General features: G+C 42.1%; 1 protein-coding gene across 1 annotated transcript in view; it reads left to right on the top strand.

Moving 5' to 3' along the window:
• The window catches only part of rab15 (RAB15, member RAS oncogene family), a 13962-nt gene extending 8903 nt beyond the window's left edge, over positions 1-5059 (top strand). The window contains exons 4-7 of the mRNA XM_076756109.1: positions 591-668; positions 1228-1317; positions 2725-2790; positions 2928-5059. Of these exons, the coding sequence (XP_076612224.1) occupies positions 591-668; positions 1228-1317; positions 2725-2790; positions 2928-3089 (396 nt within the window). The 3' untranslated portion in view covers positions 3090-5059. The remainder of the gene's footprint in view (positions 1-590; positions 669-1227; positions 1318-2724; positions 2791-2927) is intronic.
• The last annotated feature ends 9141 nt before the right edge of the window (positions 5060-14200 follow it).

Genomic DNA, 14200 nt, shown 5'->3' on the forward strand with positions numbered 1-14200 from the left:
ATTAAATTTGTTACAGCGTCAAGAATCATTCATGTGTCATACTTGAATCCCACTTCAGGTACTTAGACGAGGTGCTTTCAGAGCCAGCTCTCATGGATCATCAGTATAACACTGTGAAAGATCAAATCTGACACCAGTGCTGTTGTAAGTGTGCTGTACGGCATATTAAAAAGGCCACGTGTTCATTTCCTCTGGTAGAGGATGATGTCTCCACAGGCGCACAGTACCACCACCCTGACAGTGCTACATATGGATTTTGCCTTTGCTCTGGGCTGCTAAAGAGGATAAACTGAGTGAAATTGAATCGTCCATTTACCAGAAAGTGGCCGGTTCCTGTTTTGTATACAACAATTATACCACAATTCAGCAGATTTCTCGTCCAGCCAGAGGCTTGCAGTGTTGGTCCATTGTTGGTAGAGGCTGCCTACTTTGTAAGTGGTGTCCAGGATTGTTTACAGGAATCATATTAAGGTTTTTTTTAAAAAAGCTGCTTTTAAGGCTCAAGGAACACTTGTTAAACATGACCCCACAGTGCTTTAAAACGCGCTGTTTCTCATCTGGTTTTAAAATCTCTGAACGTCTCTCCTCAGGGGATCTTCCTGGTGTACGATATCACGAGTGAGCGATCCTTCCAGCACATCATGAAGTGGGCCAGTGATGTGGACGAGGTGAGTCACAGGGATCGGGGATTTAAGATCAACAGGTATTATTTATCTGCATCGAAGAACCTACCGTGTGTGAAGAACACGTGGCTGACGTGCTGCTGATAAAAACCAAATGCTCTGGCCTGAAGGTCGCTGCCTTGCTGTGTGGATTATGCTCTATCTTCATTTTCAAATACCTCTCATCGTATTTTTAAATGTTGTCATGGAAGGAGAGCATTTTTTCCTCTTGCAGTCACATTTTTCTATCAGCTTCGAGTCTTCATAAAGCAGTGCCTTCCCCTGTCATTCCCCAGATGATTTTATTCTATTAATTTAGTCATTATGGACCTAATTTCCTCTATGGCACTGTCTGAATATGCACTCTATTGATCTTGGCATGCTTCCCACTTATATTTAATCTAGGTCTCATTTCCTGAGCCCTGTCGCTGCTGTCTTCTCTCCCCTCTGTATTCTCTTGACATTTCAAAGTCCTCTCTCTTCCTGTCTCTTTCATTTTGTTTATGTCTTCCCCATCTGCAAATGTCCCTCGTCTCCTTTGTATTCGCGTGACAAACCCATGCAGTACGCTCCGGACAAGGTGCAGAAGATCCTCGTCGGGAACAAGTCAGATGAGGTGGACAAGAGGCAGGTGGCCACAGAGCAAGGTATCAAGGTGGGTCAATGTCTGGCTCTGGTGTAACTGCTTCATTGTGGATTATTAGACCTGAAGGGCTTTGAATTGGCTTGGGTTAAAAAATGAAATCACAATGCTGGTATTTGTCATATACTTGGTGCCAGGTCCTGAAAACCATTGAGGTTCCTGGTTTTCTTTGAGTGATCTTAGCTCACCAAAAGCCTGTAGGCTCAGTTTGGGTTCTGGAAGAAATTTGGCTCAAAGTTCGACAAAAGCTATTTGTCTTGCAGCTGGTTTCAATAAAAAAATAATCATGTGGGTGATATTAAAGGAGAGCTTCGACATCTTTAAGAAAAGCTCTTATTCTCTTTCTTTCTTATTTGTCAGATGAGAAGACTGACACCACTTTCATGTCTGCATCAGTCACAAAGGTGGATTCAGTTAGCTTAGCTTAGCATAAAGACTGAAAGCAGGAGGAAACATCAAACTGATTTCGTCTGTCATCTCTAAAGCTCATTAAATAACATGTTAGATCTCGTTTGTTTTGTCTGCAAAAGTCAATGATTCATTTTCTTGTTTTAGTTAAGCGCTCTTTGTCCATCCGCCCGTCATTTCTGTGAAACGTCTCCAACTGTAGCCTGGCAAACTCACTGTAACTACAAAACTCTGCAAGTCACTGCACCGGGCTGTCGTTCGAGATGCGACATGTTCATTAGTGAGCTTTAGAAGTATTTGTAGGTTTATCTTATTCTTGGCAAGAAAGCAAACGAGCTTATTTCCCAAAATGCTGAACTTTTACAGGTACTTAGTCTTTGTTTCCCAAAAGCTTGTAATCATTGGATTCATTTTCAGCTTCATGCTCAGACCACTTCATTTTCCTCCTCGGTTTACGTTCTGGTACAAACTTTGGCTCCAAGTTGGGCTTGGTGTGGGTGCCATACTGCAAAAACTCAGCTTTCAAAAACAAGAAAAAAAACAATAAAATGAGGGAAACATCACTTAAAATGCAGTAACATAGATACATATACATGTATCTAATCTATCTAAAGCCCATAGTGTGTCTAATGTATCTAAAAACTGATACTTATCTTAAAAGTAGTGTGACCACACAAAAAACATCATGTACTGCCTTGATGATATGAAGATATTTCATCCTCCTTAGGCTTGCTTTTTACAGCGCGGTATAGCAACGTGCAGTTTAGTTTCAGTCCAGACCATAAAGGAGCTCTAAAGGCCATGACGCATGGAGCCGACCTCAGACAAAGCCTGTCTAATGCTTCACCTCCTGCTGCCTCACGTTGCCTCACATTTTCCATTAAAAGCTGCACTCAGAGCATCTGACAGCCGGCACGCCACACTGCACCTGTGTGGAAGGACAGAGCTCGTCAGTTGTCTCTTTTTTTTTTGTCAGGAAGATGAAATGTGTCACTGTTATCTGTCTCTCAGCTGGCCAAGGCTTATGGGATGGACTTCTTTGAGACAAGTGCCTTCACCAACCACAACATAACAGAGGTGAGGTGATCTGAAAAACCGCTGCTCAGAAGGAACTCATGACATTTTATGACAAAGCAATGCGTGCAGTATTTAATGGAAATGACAACTCATCTTATCTCTCTCATCTTGTATCTCTGGCTGTGTTTCCCTGCAAGACTTTCACGCGATTGGCTGAACAGGTGCTGGCAGCCAATAAAAAGGACCTGGATCTCCTCCGGATGTCCATTAATGACGACATTAATCTTGCTGCTCTGGAGGAAGAGGAAGGACTCTGTGACAGTGCGGCGGGCGACCAAGGCAAAGGCTGCTGGTGTTAAAGGAATAAGTTTTGTTATACATATTTAATCACCTGCACACTCTGGGCAAAATGTGTCTCCTTTTGTTGTTAGCTGAAATAAAGAGAAACATGGAGCTGCAGTTTTGAAAGCAGCTATGTCCCTCTGTATTGTGAAGCATTGTCCAAAATGCTAATGAGGCATTTGAGAGCAGTTTCAAGGATAAAGGTGGAAATATTTTGCCACAAAGTGCCAAGTGTGTGGTAAGTTCACCAACCGAAGGTCCAAATGTCAAGGTTTACCTCAGTGGGACTGAATGTTCATTGTTCAAAGCACTACTTCCTGCCTTTGATGTAACCAAATGTCCACTACAAATTTCAAGATTGGCATAGAGTTGAAAAGGCTAAATACAAAACTTCCAGGAGAGCTGGAGATGAAGATTCTATCAGCTTCTGTACAGTGTCCTGATCAAGAGGATGGGAAAGGACTTGGAAATGCCCACCGCTGACTTGAAACTTTTCACAATGATGTTTTACTTCCCAAGCGCTGTCTCTGATATTGATTATAGGGCTGCGTGCCTTTCAAATCAGCATCATGATTGCTTACATTTGGCCTTCATCCACCCCTTTAGTGTTTTCCTTTATGAGGGTGTTCGCGCTCCTGCACCCACAGCCTTTCAACCGTTGAATTCATGAGATGTAGTGACAGAATTGTACCACAAGAGGGTGCTACATGCATTGCAAAAACAGCACACACGCTGGAGAGCCGTGCAGAGCTCAGTTAAGCTACTTTTTTCCTTCTGTGTTTTTGGTTGTAATTGCACATGCAGTGGCTACCTTTAATGCGATGAAGTGATTCCAGATATATGCAGCCATTTTATTTGTTTATGTTTTTTTATTGTGTTCATGCAAATGTTGGCTACACAGGAAGTAATGCAGCTGATCCATATAAGACCACACATAATACCTGATAATTTGCCGTCATCCTGGGGCATCCTGGTAGTTCACCTGGTAGAGCGTGCACCTAGTCTGAGTCCTTAATGCAGCCAGCCTGAGATCCTCTCCAGCCTGGGCCCTTTGCTGCATCTCATGCCCCCCCCCCCCCCCCCCCCCCCCCCCCCCCCCGCCAGTTGTCACTATCTTAATGAAGCAGAAATGCCAAAAAACAAGAAACACCATGAAAGGTACACCAGTGTAAGTCGTCTGTTGAGGGAAATGTTGAGAGCAAACTGAGTTTCCCTGTAGCAAAACTGAAGATATTCTTCATTTTATAGTCTTTGTTTATAAGAGAAAATATCCTGAAGTACAGATGATTTGATAACTGCCCATTGCATTGTACATACCAGGTTTTTCCAAGCATTGTAGACCGGTTGAGTCATGAGGATACGCCATTAGTTTAATGTATTACCATTAGAGGGCTGTATTAAAGAGTCCACAGTGATATTCTAGATGATCTGAAATATTCCCTCTGTGAAGATAATAATGTTTTGGTCATCCTGTCCTTTCTCTCACTGTTTTGTACAGAGTCCAGTGGAGATGCCATTTCTTTTTCCCCGCCCTCAGACTTAAAGGACAAACGAGTGTTTTGCATGCGGTCCACACTTTTATCCTTTCCTTTATTGCAACTTCAGTGAAGTTAATAATCAACTGACCATAACACAAGTACAGCATTTGACCAGAGTTGCCTGTTGGAGACCTAAACAGAACGTCCATCATTTGACAAACGTCGGCTACATTTTTTTGCGACTTAGTAAAATAAATGCTTCTCAAAACAGTTGTTAATATGTGCACCGTGTGAAATGGCAGTATGTTGTACTGAATGATGTTCTGGACCGAGCTCCAGATTTACAACGTATCTGTGTTGTTTTCGAGGACTTTTTTTTTCTTTCTTTCTTTCAGACTACTTCAACTTGTATTTGTGGAAATATATTACATGCAACATGTAAAATGCAACATGTTCTTCTTGGAGAAAAGATGTCAGATGTTTATGAGTAAATCCTTGCAGATATATGACTCAGTGTGTCTTCTTGGTTATGTTGAGACCCAGGGACCCCGTCATGTGAGACAGACTATGCTGGAGGAAGGTGTGCTGACTGTCCCTGGGCACCATGATCTTAGCAAAACAAAGACATAACATACAAACAATGGTCTGTAGACTGTGCATAGACTCTGAGTCACATGTTAGAGCATCATGGTATACAAAATGACTGCAGCTGTTAAGGACAGTATAGCATGTATCAACTGTACATGCTTATGATGGTTAAAGACAATATTTAGCAGTACAGATGTGATGTGGCTGCAGGCCAGAAGACAACTTCATAGCTGATTTCCCACATGTTCAAATATTGGGTTATTTTCTTGAAGGTAGGAGTTACTGATTGACACACATATTTGTCCGTCACGTATCGAATGTGGTATCAATCCTCTGAAAAGGGGGACAAAAAGTGATGATTGACAGTGTGTTAGTATCTGGAAACAGTATCTGGATGTTAATAAGAATATTTGTATGATACTGATGTTCAGGGGATGGCAACATGGAGGTAAGTTAATCTTACATCACATTGATGCTCTAAGCTGTGATAGTGATAGAAATAGGAATTTGCTATAGAAAATTGAATTGATAAACCTGTGACAGAAAAAATAGCCAGATCGTAAAGGGGTCTCTCACACAGCCCAAGTATGATAACGGGGGGTAACTGAAGACCCTGAAGTGTGGCAGAAAGCCTGGAAAAAGCTAGTAAGTGGACCTAAAGCACGTTTTTGTTTGTCCAATCAGGTGTTTTTGCAGTATTTCACATCTTTCCCAGTCTTTTGTTGCTCCTGTCCCAACTTGTTTGAAACATGTTGCCACATCAAATTCAGAATAAGCAGATATTTACAAAAATCAATGAATGAATGAATGTGTTCCTCTGGTATACATCACACATCCTCTGCCCTGTGTTTATGTTACTTCCTAAAAGGACCACTAGATGACAGATTCACCCCACTCTCTTGTTCTTCTCGCCACTTTGTTTATTGTGTAAGACGCTTAAAATGTGCCATGGTGAGAAAGTTGTTAGTTTACAGTATAACATAGGAAACATTTACCACAATAAACAGACCCACAAGTGACCACAGAATCATGTAATTGCCATCTGGTGGTCACTTTTATTAAAATAACTTGAATACTTTAAATAGCCTCACGTCTATTGGTAAACTGCCTCAGAGCCTGACAGTGTGAGCACACTACACATTCATTTAGTGCACACAGACAAAATGCAGTGTAGTGATATAAATTTGTCATTAGTCACCACTAATCGTGTTTTCTCAGTAAGAATTACAGAGGGAAAAAAAAGCTGCAAAGCTTTTGTTCATCACCTCATCTGAGTTGTGAACTCATTAAAGCTCTTGGGGTGAAATTAGCATAATGATGAATATGCATGCGGAACTTTTGTCTGGTTGACAGAAATGACAGCTCAGTATCTATCACAAGGCTGAGTGACACACGGACACACGTACAGAATAACAAGTCAAGCTGCACGCTGACACATAGCGCCCACGCACACACGTACACACACACACACACACATATATGTACACGAGGAGGGAGTTTGGTGTTGTTGTTGTGAGCAGAGGCCGTCGTCATCATCATTTTCTGCAACACAATCCCCCGACCACATTACTCCAGGTCTTGCAGCTGTCTGACGTTCGCCCATATGGTGTGTGTGTGTGTGTGTGTGTGTGTGTGTGTGTGTGTGTGTGTGTGTGTGTGTGTGTGTGTGTGAGCGTATGTGAGTGTGAATGAGTGAATGTTTTGGAGCTGGGGTGATATAACTGTATCTGTGCGTGGGGAGGTGAGAGGGGAGAGTTCATTTATGTCGACCTTCACACAATGCAAGCTTTGTTTAGTTCTGTCATCATGGAGGTCCGCTGGTCGACACCCACACTAGAAAATGAGAAATAGAAGGTTGCTCTGATGTGAATGTTGGTTTTGAGAGATTCATGATTAAGATAAAAGATATAACTTTACTGATCCCACGCCAATTATGCTGTTACAGACAGCAATAAAAGCAAGAGTAAAGAGGGAGAGGTAGAAAAAGAACAAAAAGGAGTAAAAAAAAAAATAAAAATAGAATCAGCCATGTATTATATGTACATTATATACAAAAAGTGTATAAAAACAAAGTTACAAGCACATTAAGTGACACAAGCCATCAAGCATCAGTGGTGGGATGTAACTAAGTATATTTTAAATTATACATTTAATTCAAGGTTAATATGAAAACATTACCCTGTGCAACTTTTCTTCATGAGGGTGTTTCTTGGCTTCATGAATGTTTTCATTAAATAAAAATGAAGCATTTAGATCATGAATGATGGTGAATAATCCTGCTTCTATTGAGAAGACAGCACAGTTCATTTAGAGTCCCAATCAGCACAATCAAGTGCTCACAGCCACTATTATCCATTTGATGACAACTTCATGCTCAGGCCACCAGAGGCCCTTTCTGCACACCCACTCCTAATCCTGAAATACCTGCCCGGCAGCTTTAATTAACTGCTGTAGCACCATGCCAAGCCAGACCCAGACGCCCCCCTCCCTCCCGCTCTGCACTTCCCAGCATCCTCGCCAATGCCTCCATTCCAAATGAAGCTGTAGCTCTCTGGTCACAGCACGCCAGAAAATCAGAGGAGAAAATAGACTCTAAATCACACATTCAGATGTAGCAGTGTAGGTGGAAGGTTCCTTGTACAGCCAGATCGAGCATTGAATCATTTTGTCCTCCATCTTCTCATACCACCTGTGGTTGCGCTGTGCTTTTAAAAGCTACCTGTGTTCTTGAGAACCACCTCCATCTATCCTCTTAAACAATATCTAAAAACCAAACCGAGTGGGAAGGGGCAGTCGGCTGCAGAAACATCTCCCTCCAACAAACAATAGCAACAGGGAGAAGCTGCCTGACTTTCATCAGTGCTTTAATGTCTATTTACTCGGTGCTTTGACGTAGTTCAAAGGGAGAACAGCATGTAATTAAGATGATGGGAAACTTGAGATGAGCAAAGCAGATTGATGGCATAAACGATGCAGCTTCTGTTACATACTGCTTCACTGTTTATCACACGTTTTTCCATCTTATTTCCATAAAATTCCTATTCCTTCTATTCCTTCATTGTTTTATGCGAAGCACTTGTTGCGTGTGATTTCTTTGTCACAAAGCACTTTGAGCTGCATTTCTTGTACGAAAGGTGCTACACAAATAAAGGTTAGTCTCATTATTATCATTAGTTCTGCTATCCTCCTACTCCTAATGCAGTTCCATATTTGTTGGATGTGCAAATACACAACTGATTGCTCACACATTCACCATCTCAACTTTAGAAACCAATAACATGTCAGCGTTGTGTTTGCAGCTTGTTTCTGCTGCCCCCAAGTGGCCATGAAATCGGCTACCGCAGCTTTAAGGTGCACGCTCAAAAAAGATAACTTTGCAGTTTCATCTGCTAATGAAGACCATGTCCTGTGGTGACAAGTTCCAGAGGAGCTGCTAAACTGACCTGAGCTGAGATTGTTTTGATGAATGCATCCTCGTTTGCATGACTCAAGCGTGAGTTTGTCTGCCTCTGGTTAACTATTTTTAATCACTGCCAAGGAAGACACGGCTCTTGTCGGAAGCATGGTGAAATGTGTTTTTGTTGGTGAATCACTGCATCAGCAACTTGTCTCACAGATCAGGCTTTAATCCTGCCCCCTTTCCTTTCAATCGCGTTAGAAACACTGAGCATGTGAGTGTTCTCTCGTGAATGCAGCATGTATAGGGGGGGATTTCTGTTCGTCAATTAATCACACTTCCTCTCCACTTGTGCTATCGTCACAGAGGCTGGAGCTGGGCCCGTGCAGCAGGGGGTGAACCTACACTGAACGCAGGCGCGCACACACACACACGGACATGCAAGAGATTGGTGGAGTTTCACAGCATCTGAGGTGGTTGCCCCCAAATCCTGTCAGAGCGTGTCTGTATCCTGGCCAACCATTGGCTCGCCTCTTCCCACGCCCCCCCCCCCCCCCCCCATATGAAGTTGGAAATCAAAAACATAATAAGTCCAATGTCTCCTCAGGACAACCGACGTTATTTCTGGTGAAGAAATGTTCAGTGTGTTTGTGTGCACGTGTGGCGGGGGCGGTTGGTGCCATTGAGAGGCGGCGGAGGAGGAGAGAGCGTACATATACATACATAGGCGTGTGTGTCTACGTGCCCTTATGTGCGTGCTTGAACGGGGTCCAGCTCTAAGGCACTTGTTCCTCTGCAGGGTGCTGTGATGTCATCCTCCCACCTCTCCACTGTGTTTTCACACCAGCGTGAGTCACAGCGCTCCAGCTCTCTTCATGGGGAGGTGTGTATGTGTGCATGCACAGCCAAAAGGGAGGTATTTTAAAGTTGAATTCTGTCTATGCCTCTGCCTTTTCAAACATATCTTAAGAGAGTTCTCTCTAAGTTCCTGTACTCTACAAAGGGAGGCTGGGATTGTGAGGATCATAGTGCAGTGCAGCTTTTGACAGGCAGCTCCGATGTTAATCCTCTGAGAAGCCACCTGCCCCTTTACCACATGCAGAGATGGAGAACAATATACAATATATTCATCTGCAGGAGTCTCTTAATAAGTAGTACATATCTCAGATGGAGTTTGCATGGAGCACGAAAAATGATAACCCAAATTCTCATGGGACAGACCTGTATAGGTCCCTGTAGCTGATGAAAAACTGAACATGTGAAGAACTGGAGAGAAAGACTTCAAAACCTTTTACTTCTACAAAGTTGCTTTGGCTGCATTGGAAAAAATCCAGCTATACATTTGCTTTGCTCTAATTTCCAACTTTCACACAATAGATTCAATATGCCACTGGCATATGGTTGAAGCTACACCCATAAGACACACAGCAGGTAAATATTTGATGATTAACCGTTCCTTTGTCATGTCTTTGTTTGTTTTAACAACTGGTATTCAGCTTTGGTGGACAGGACTTCAAATAATGCTGATTGCATAGGGCTTGTGATGAAGTGGTTTATTTGTCTAGCTCTAACGGCTTCAAACCAAGCACGTTTGAACCACATGCCCCAGGCTACAGGCTCCAACACATGCACCGGTGAGACTAGAACATCCATAGCTGTTATGATAATATGTCACCTCCAACCAATCAGCCATCCTCTGAAATGTTTATCCTGTTCAAGGTCATGGCATCAACATGCTTAACATGATCAGTTTCAATAGGAAACATTTAACTGACAGTGAAAGAATAATCCTCATGGCTTTGGGACTTTTCAGTCAAACTTATCCTATGAAATATCTCAATATCTGCAGGGTGGATCAGCACAGAATTTGGTGCAGACATCCAGGGGATGATTCCTAACGACTTTTGTGAACCGTTGGCTTTTACATTAGTTTATGACCAAATACCTGCAAAAAAAAAAAAAAAAAAATTTCCAGTAGCCTCATCTGTACTTTGTGTGTGACGATATTTAGCAAGTGTTAGCATACCAACACTAGCATGATAAACAATCCCAACAAACACTGTCACTGTGAGTATCGCAGCATGCTTGTAAAATCATACATGGCCAGAGGTACTTTAAGTACCCAGAGTACTCTAAGTACTGACTTTGCCAGAAAGCTGCTTAAGTCCAACTTCAGTGACTGGCTTTAATGACAATTGTCCTTATGAACCGGTGATAATGCTGAAAGGTCAATAAATTAAACCAACACTGAAGTTAGCATTTAGCTCAAAGTACAGCTGCACCTCAGCGCAGCCTCACAGAGGTGGGAGCACTGCTTCAGAAATTATCTCTGTGTGTGTTTTTTTCCATGTGCAGTCTGTGCATTTGATGTTCATAAGCTTTCGGCATGTATGGGACATGAAGTGTCCACTGTGCTCAAAATGTCCCACAGTCTCCGACAACATGGAAGTAGTCCATCTCTGAGCTTGCGCAAGTAGCGACTGAACTGAACATCATGAGCTGCTGTTTTCCTCCTGTCAGTCCTGAAACATCTGCCAATCAGCAGAGCAAATAACTCAGTTTACCCTCACAATAACAATATGCAACAAAACACTAATTGCACACACACACACACACACTCCAATCAAGACACAGTGGTCTCCACTTACGAATAACAAGCGCATCAAATTCTGTCTATTTTCAGAGCACACTGTCTGCATAATGCCCCTTAGTAAAGGAGACAAAAGAGCCAGTGTATGTGAAAACTACTTGTCGCCTTTCTTCATGTCAATCTCTATTAGTGTAGGAGTGCCGCTTGAGTGGAACTTTGTGAATGGGGCCCATTCTTTTCATTCCTCTGCTTCCAGGGGCAACAGAGCCAGGAATTCCAGTGCTCTCCCTCTCCGGGTTACTGCGGTCATGTATCCTAGAGGTGGTCGCCCCACGTCTGACTTGACATCTTAATATATCTCAGACAGAATGTAATAGTCAGCGCCTGCAGAGTGGCCGTCAGATATTATGACATCACCTTTGATGCTGTGATTTAAGGAATAGGAAAGACGAGGAGCTTCAAAAACAGCCTTTCTAATTAAGATTTTGTCTGTCCTCACGGATTAGTCTATCACACCACCAAGAGAGGACATGAGTGGAGGTACAGGCCAAAATGCTGCAAGTGCAAAGGAAGGCACCGTATTTCATGTAATTAAAGGGACATAAAATAATCTGAGACATCCACAGCTAACAAGTAAGATCTGCAACATAATCTTTAGTTTTGCACCAATTTCATGCTAAAAACCAAATCTAAGCATATTTTGAGTATATGGTGTGCACATGTTGGAAAAATGACAACTATATGCAAGTGGACATCAGCAGAAAAAAACACTTTATTTAAACAAGGGGGGCCGCTGAGGGCAAGCTCTCTTTTGCAGTGACTCCCTGATAACCTCACATAAAATGCATCTAAAACTTACAACACACATAAAGTAATAAAACCACATTACAATACACATAAAGCAGCAGAGGTACACAAAAGATACACCAAGTTTCATAACAAACAAGCCAAGGACAACGACATGAGAGATAAAATCAATTCAAGGTGAGGTTTGAGTGTGCTGTTGACATGCACTGTTGGCCCTCAATGCATTGCAGAAAGGAAATGCAGGAAGTACTCACAGTTGCATGACATAAAAGCAGATAAATGAAAGCTTTCTGAAGACTAAACAATAAAATAAACAACTATTAGATAAGTATTTTATACTGTTATTTTGAATACCAACTGCAAAAATCGTATACTAAGACGATTAAAGCAACCGCTGTAGACATGCAGTATGGAATTGGGACACACTCATTAATTTATTGTGTCCTAACAGAACAAACATGATAGCATACAATTAGTCTCTAGCACTGTATATAATTAGTGTGTAGTATGGAACTGGGACACAGTGTTTGGCTTTATAAGACCTGCACTCCAAATCCAAGCTACATACAAACTGTAACCATGTTTTGTTTTTACAGCAGCGTACAACACACTGAAAAAGTGACACAATTTTGGATGGACACTCGTGTCCCATAATGCACTGCACAACAGGAATGGAGCCTAGTTTGTTTTCTATTGTAAAGTCGTCAAATGTGGAGTTGCACTTTGATTTATCTCTATTGTTTCCTGATAGTCAACGGTTAAACACAGGGCTGTGTTGTGCACAAACTGCCCAAAATAGCATTATGAACACTGTTTGTTGTCAGTGTTATTGGAGCTGTACCTGACATCAGTAAATACCCACCTGGGTTGAGGTATCTTTTTTGTCATATAGCTGAGGTTTTTTCCTCCTAACAGTCTTGCATTTTTGGTTTTGCACTCAGGGAAATGAGCTGGAAAGTGAGATTTGAGAGCAAGAAATGTCAGCAGCTGGTAAAGTGTTTGTTGCATCACCGACACACACACACACACACACACACACACACACACACACACACACACACACACACAGTCATGTTGATATCTCTGCAGAGGACATTACAATCATTTCTGGAGACTTACCCTTATCCAAAATCATAACCACTACTTGCCTAACCCAAACCCTTCCCCAAGTCTTCACCCTAAAATTTAATGATTTACATTATGGGGACTTGCTTTTTTCAAGGCAAGCCCCACAATGTGACTGTGTGAACAGATTTTAGTGCCGATATGAGTAACACATGACCACACACACACACACACACACACACACACACACACACACACACACACACACACAGGATCCCCTGCATCAGGAGTCATTGTTTTGAGAGGCTGCACTGTCTGCCTCTGAGCCATTCATCTTTTAATCTAATAACGTAGTTAAAGTGGTTAAGGGACTTTAGAAAGATCCTGTTACATTGCTCTCATGCTAAATAAAACTGATTAAAGACACAGGACCCCTTTCAGGCAGTATAAACCTCATAATTCCACCACTGGATGAATTAAGTGCTCTCAAGTTGTGACTGTTTTCTGCCGCCCAAGTCACTGATGCCTCGCTATTTTATTGGCATAATAAACAGCAAAGTTTTGCCGTTATTTATTGTTGGCGATGTGGCTGTTCCGTGCTTTAATCCATGCTGAATTTCATTTTGTGGCTAACCCAATTAGACTACTTCAGCTAATCCTGGGGGAGCAGTTTTTCACCAGAGAACAATACAAACCGCCCACACAAATATCCGCCCCATGACAGAATGGGGTGGGTAGTGTTAGGACCCACAGAGCTACAGGAATAGAGAGGTTTTAATGACGGTAATCTCTTTTCCTTTGTCTTTATTAGATTGTTACGCAATCCTGGATGACATTTTAGAATAATGGATGCATAGATGGAAAGGGGGAATAAAAGGAAGGCAGAGGTAAATGTGGAGGAAATCAGTAAATGAAGATGAGACTACGAACTTCTGTCTCCAGAACCAGAATGAATAATTATTGAGAGTGAAAGACAGACAGAGGACAGAGAATACAGAGAACAAGAATCGAACTATTCACAGGTGATTATGTAGGAGAGAGCGATGAATTCCTGAGACTCCCATACAATTCACCCACTCCTTATGCTGGTACCTGCTGAGCTGCTTTAATTAGTGTGCTCTTTCTCTTATCTAATTAAAATTTTATGCTGAAATAATTAATGTATGTGAGGAAAGCAATGCTTGGCTTACAGCATTGGAGTTA

The sequence above is a fragment of the Chaetodon auriga genome, chromosome 18 (genome assembly GCF_051107435.1).
Source record: "Chaetodon auriga isolate fChaAug3 chromosome 18, fChaAug3.hap1, whole genome shotgun sequence".
In the NCBI taxonomy this organism is placed as follows: Eukaryota; Metazoa; Chordata; class Actinopteri; order Chaetodontiformes; family Chaetodontidae; genus Chaetodon; species Chaetodon auriga.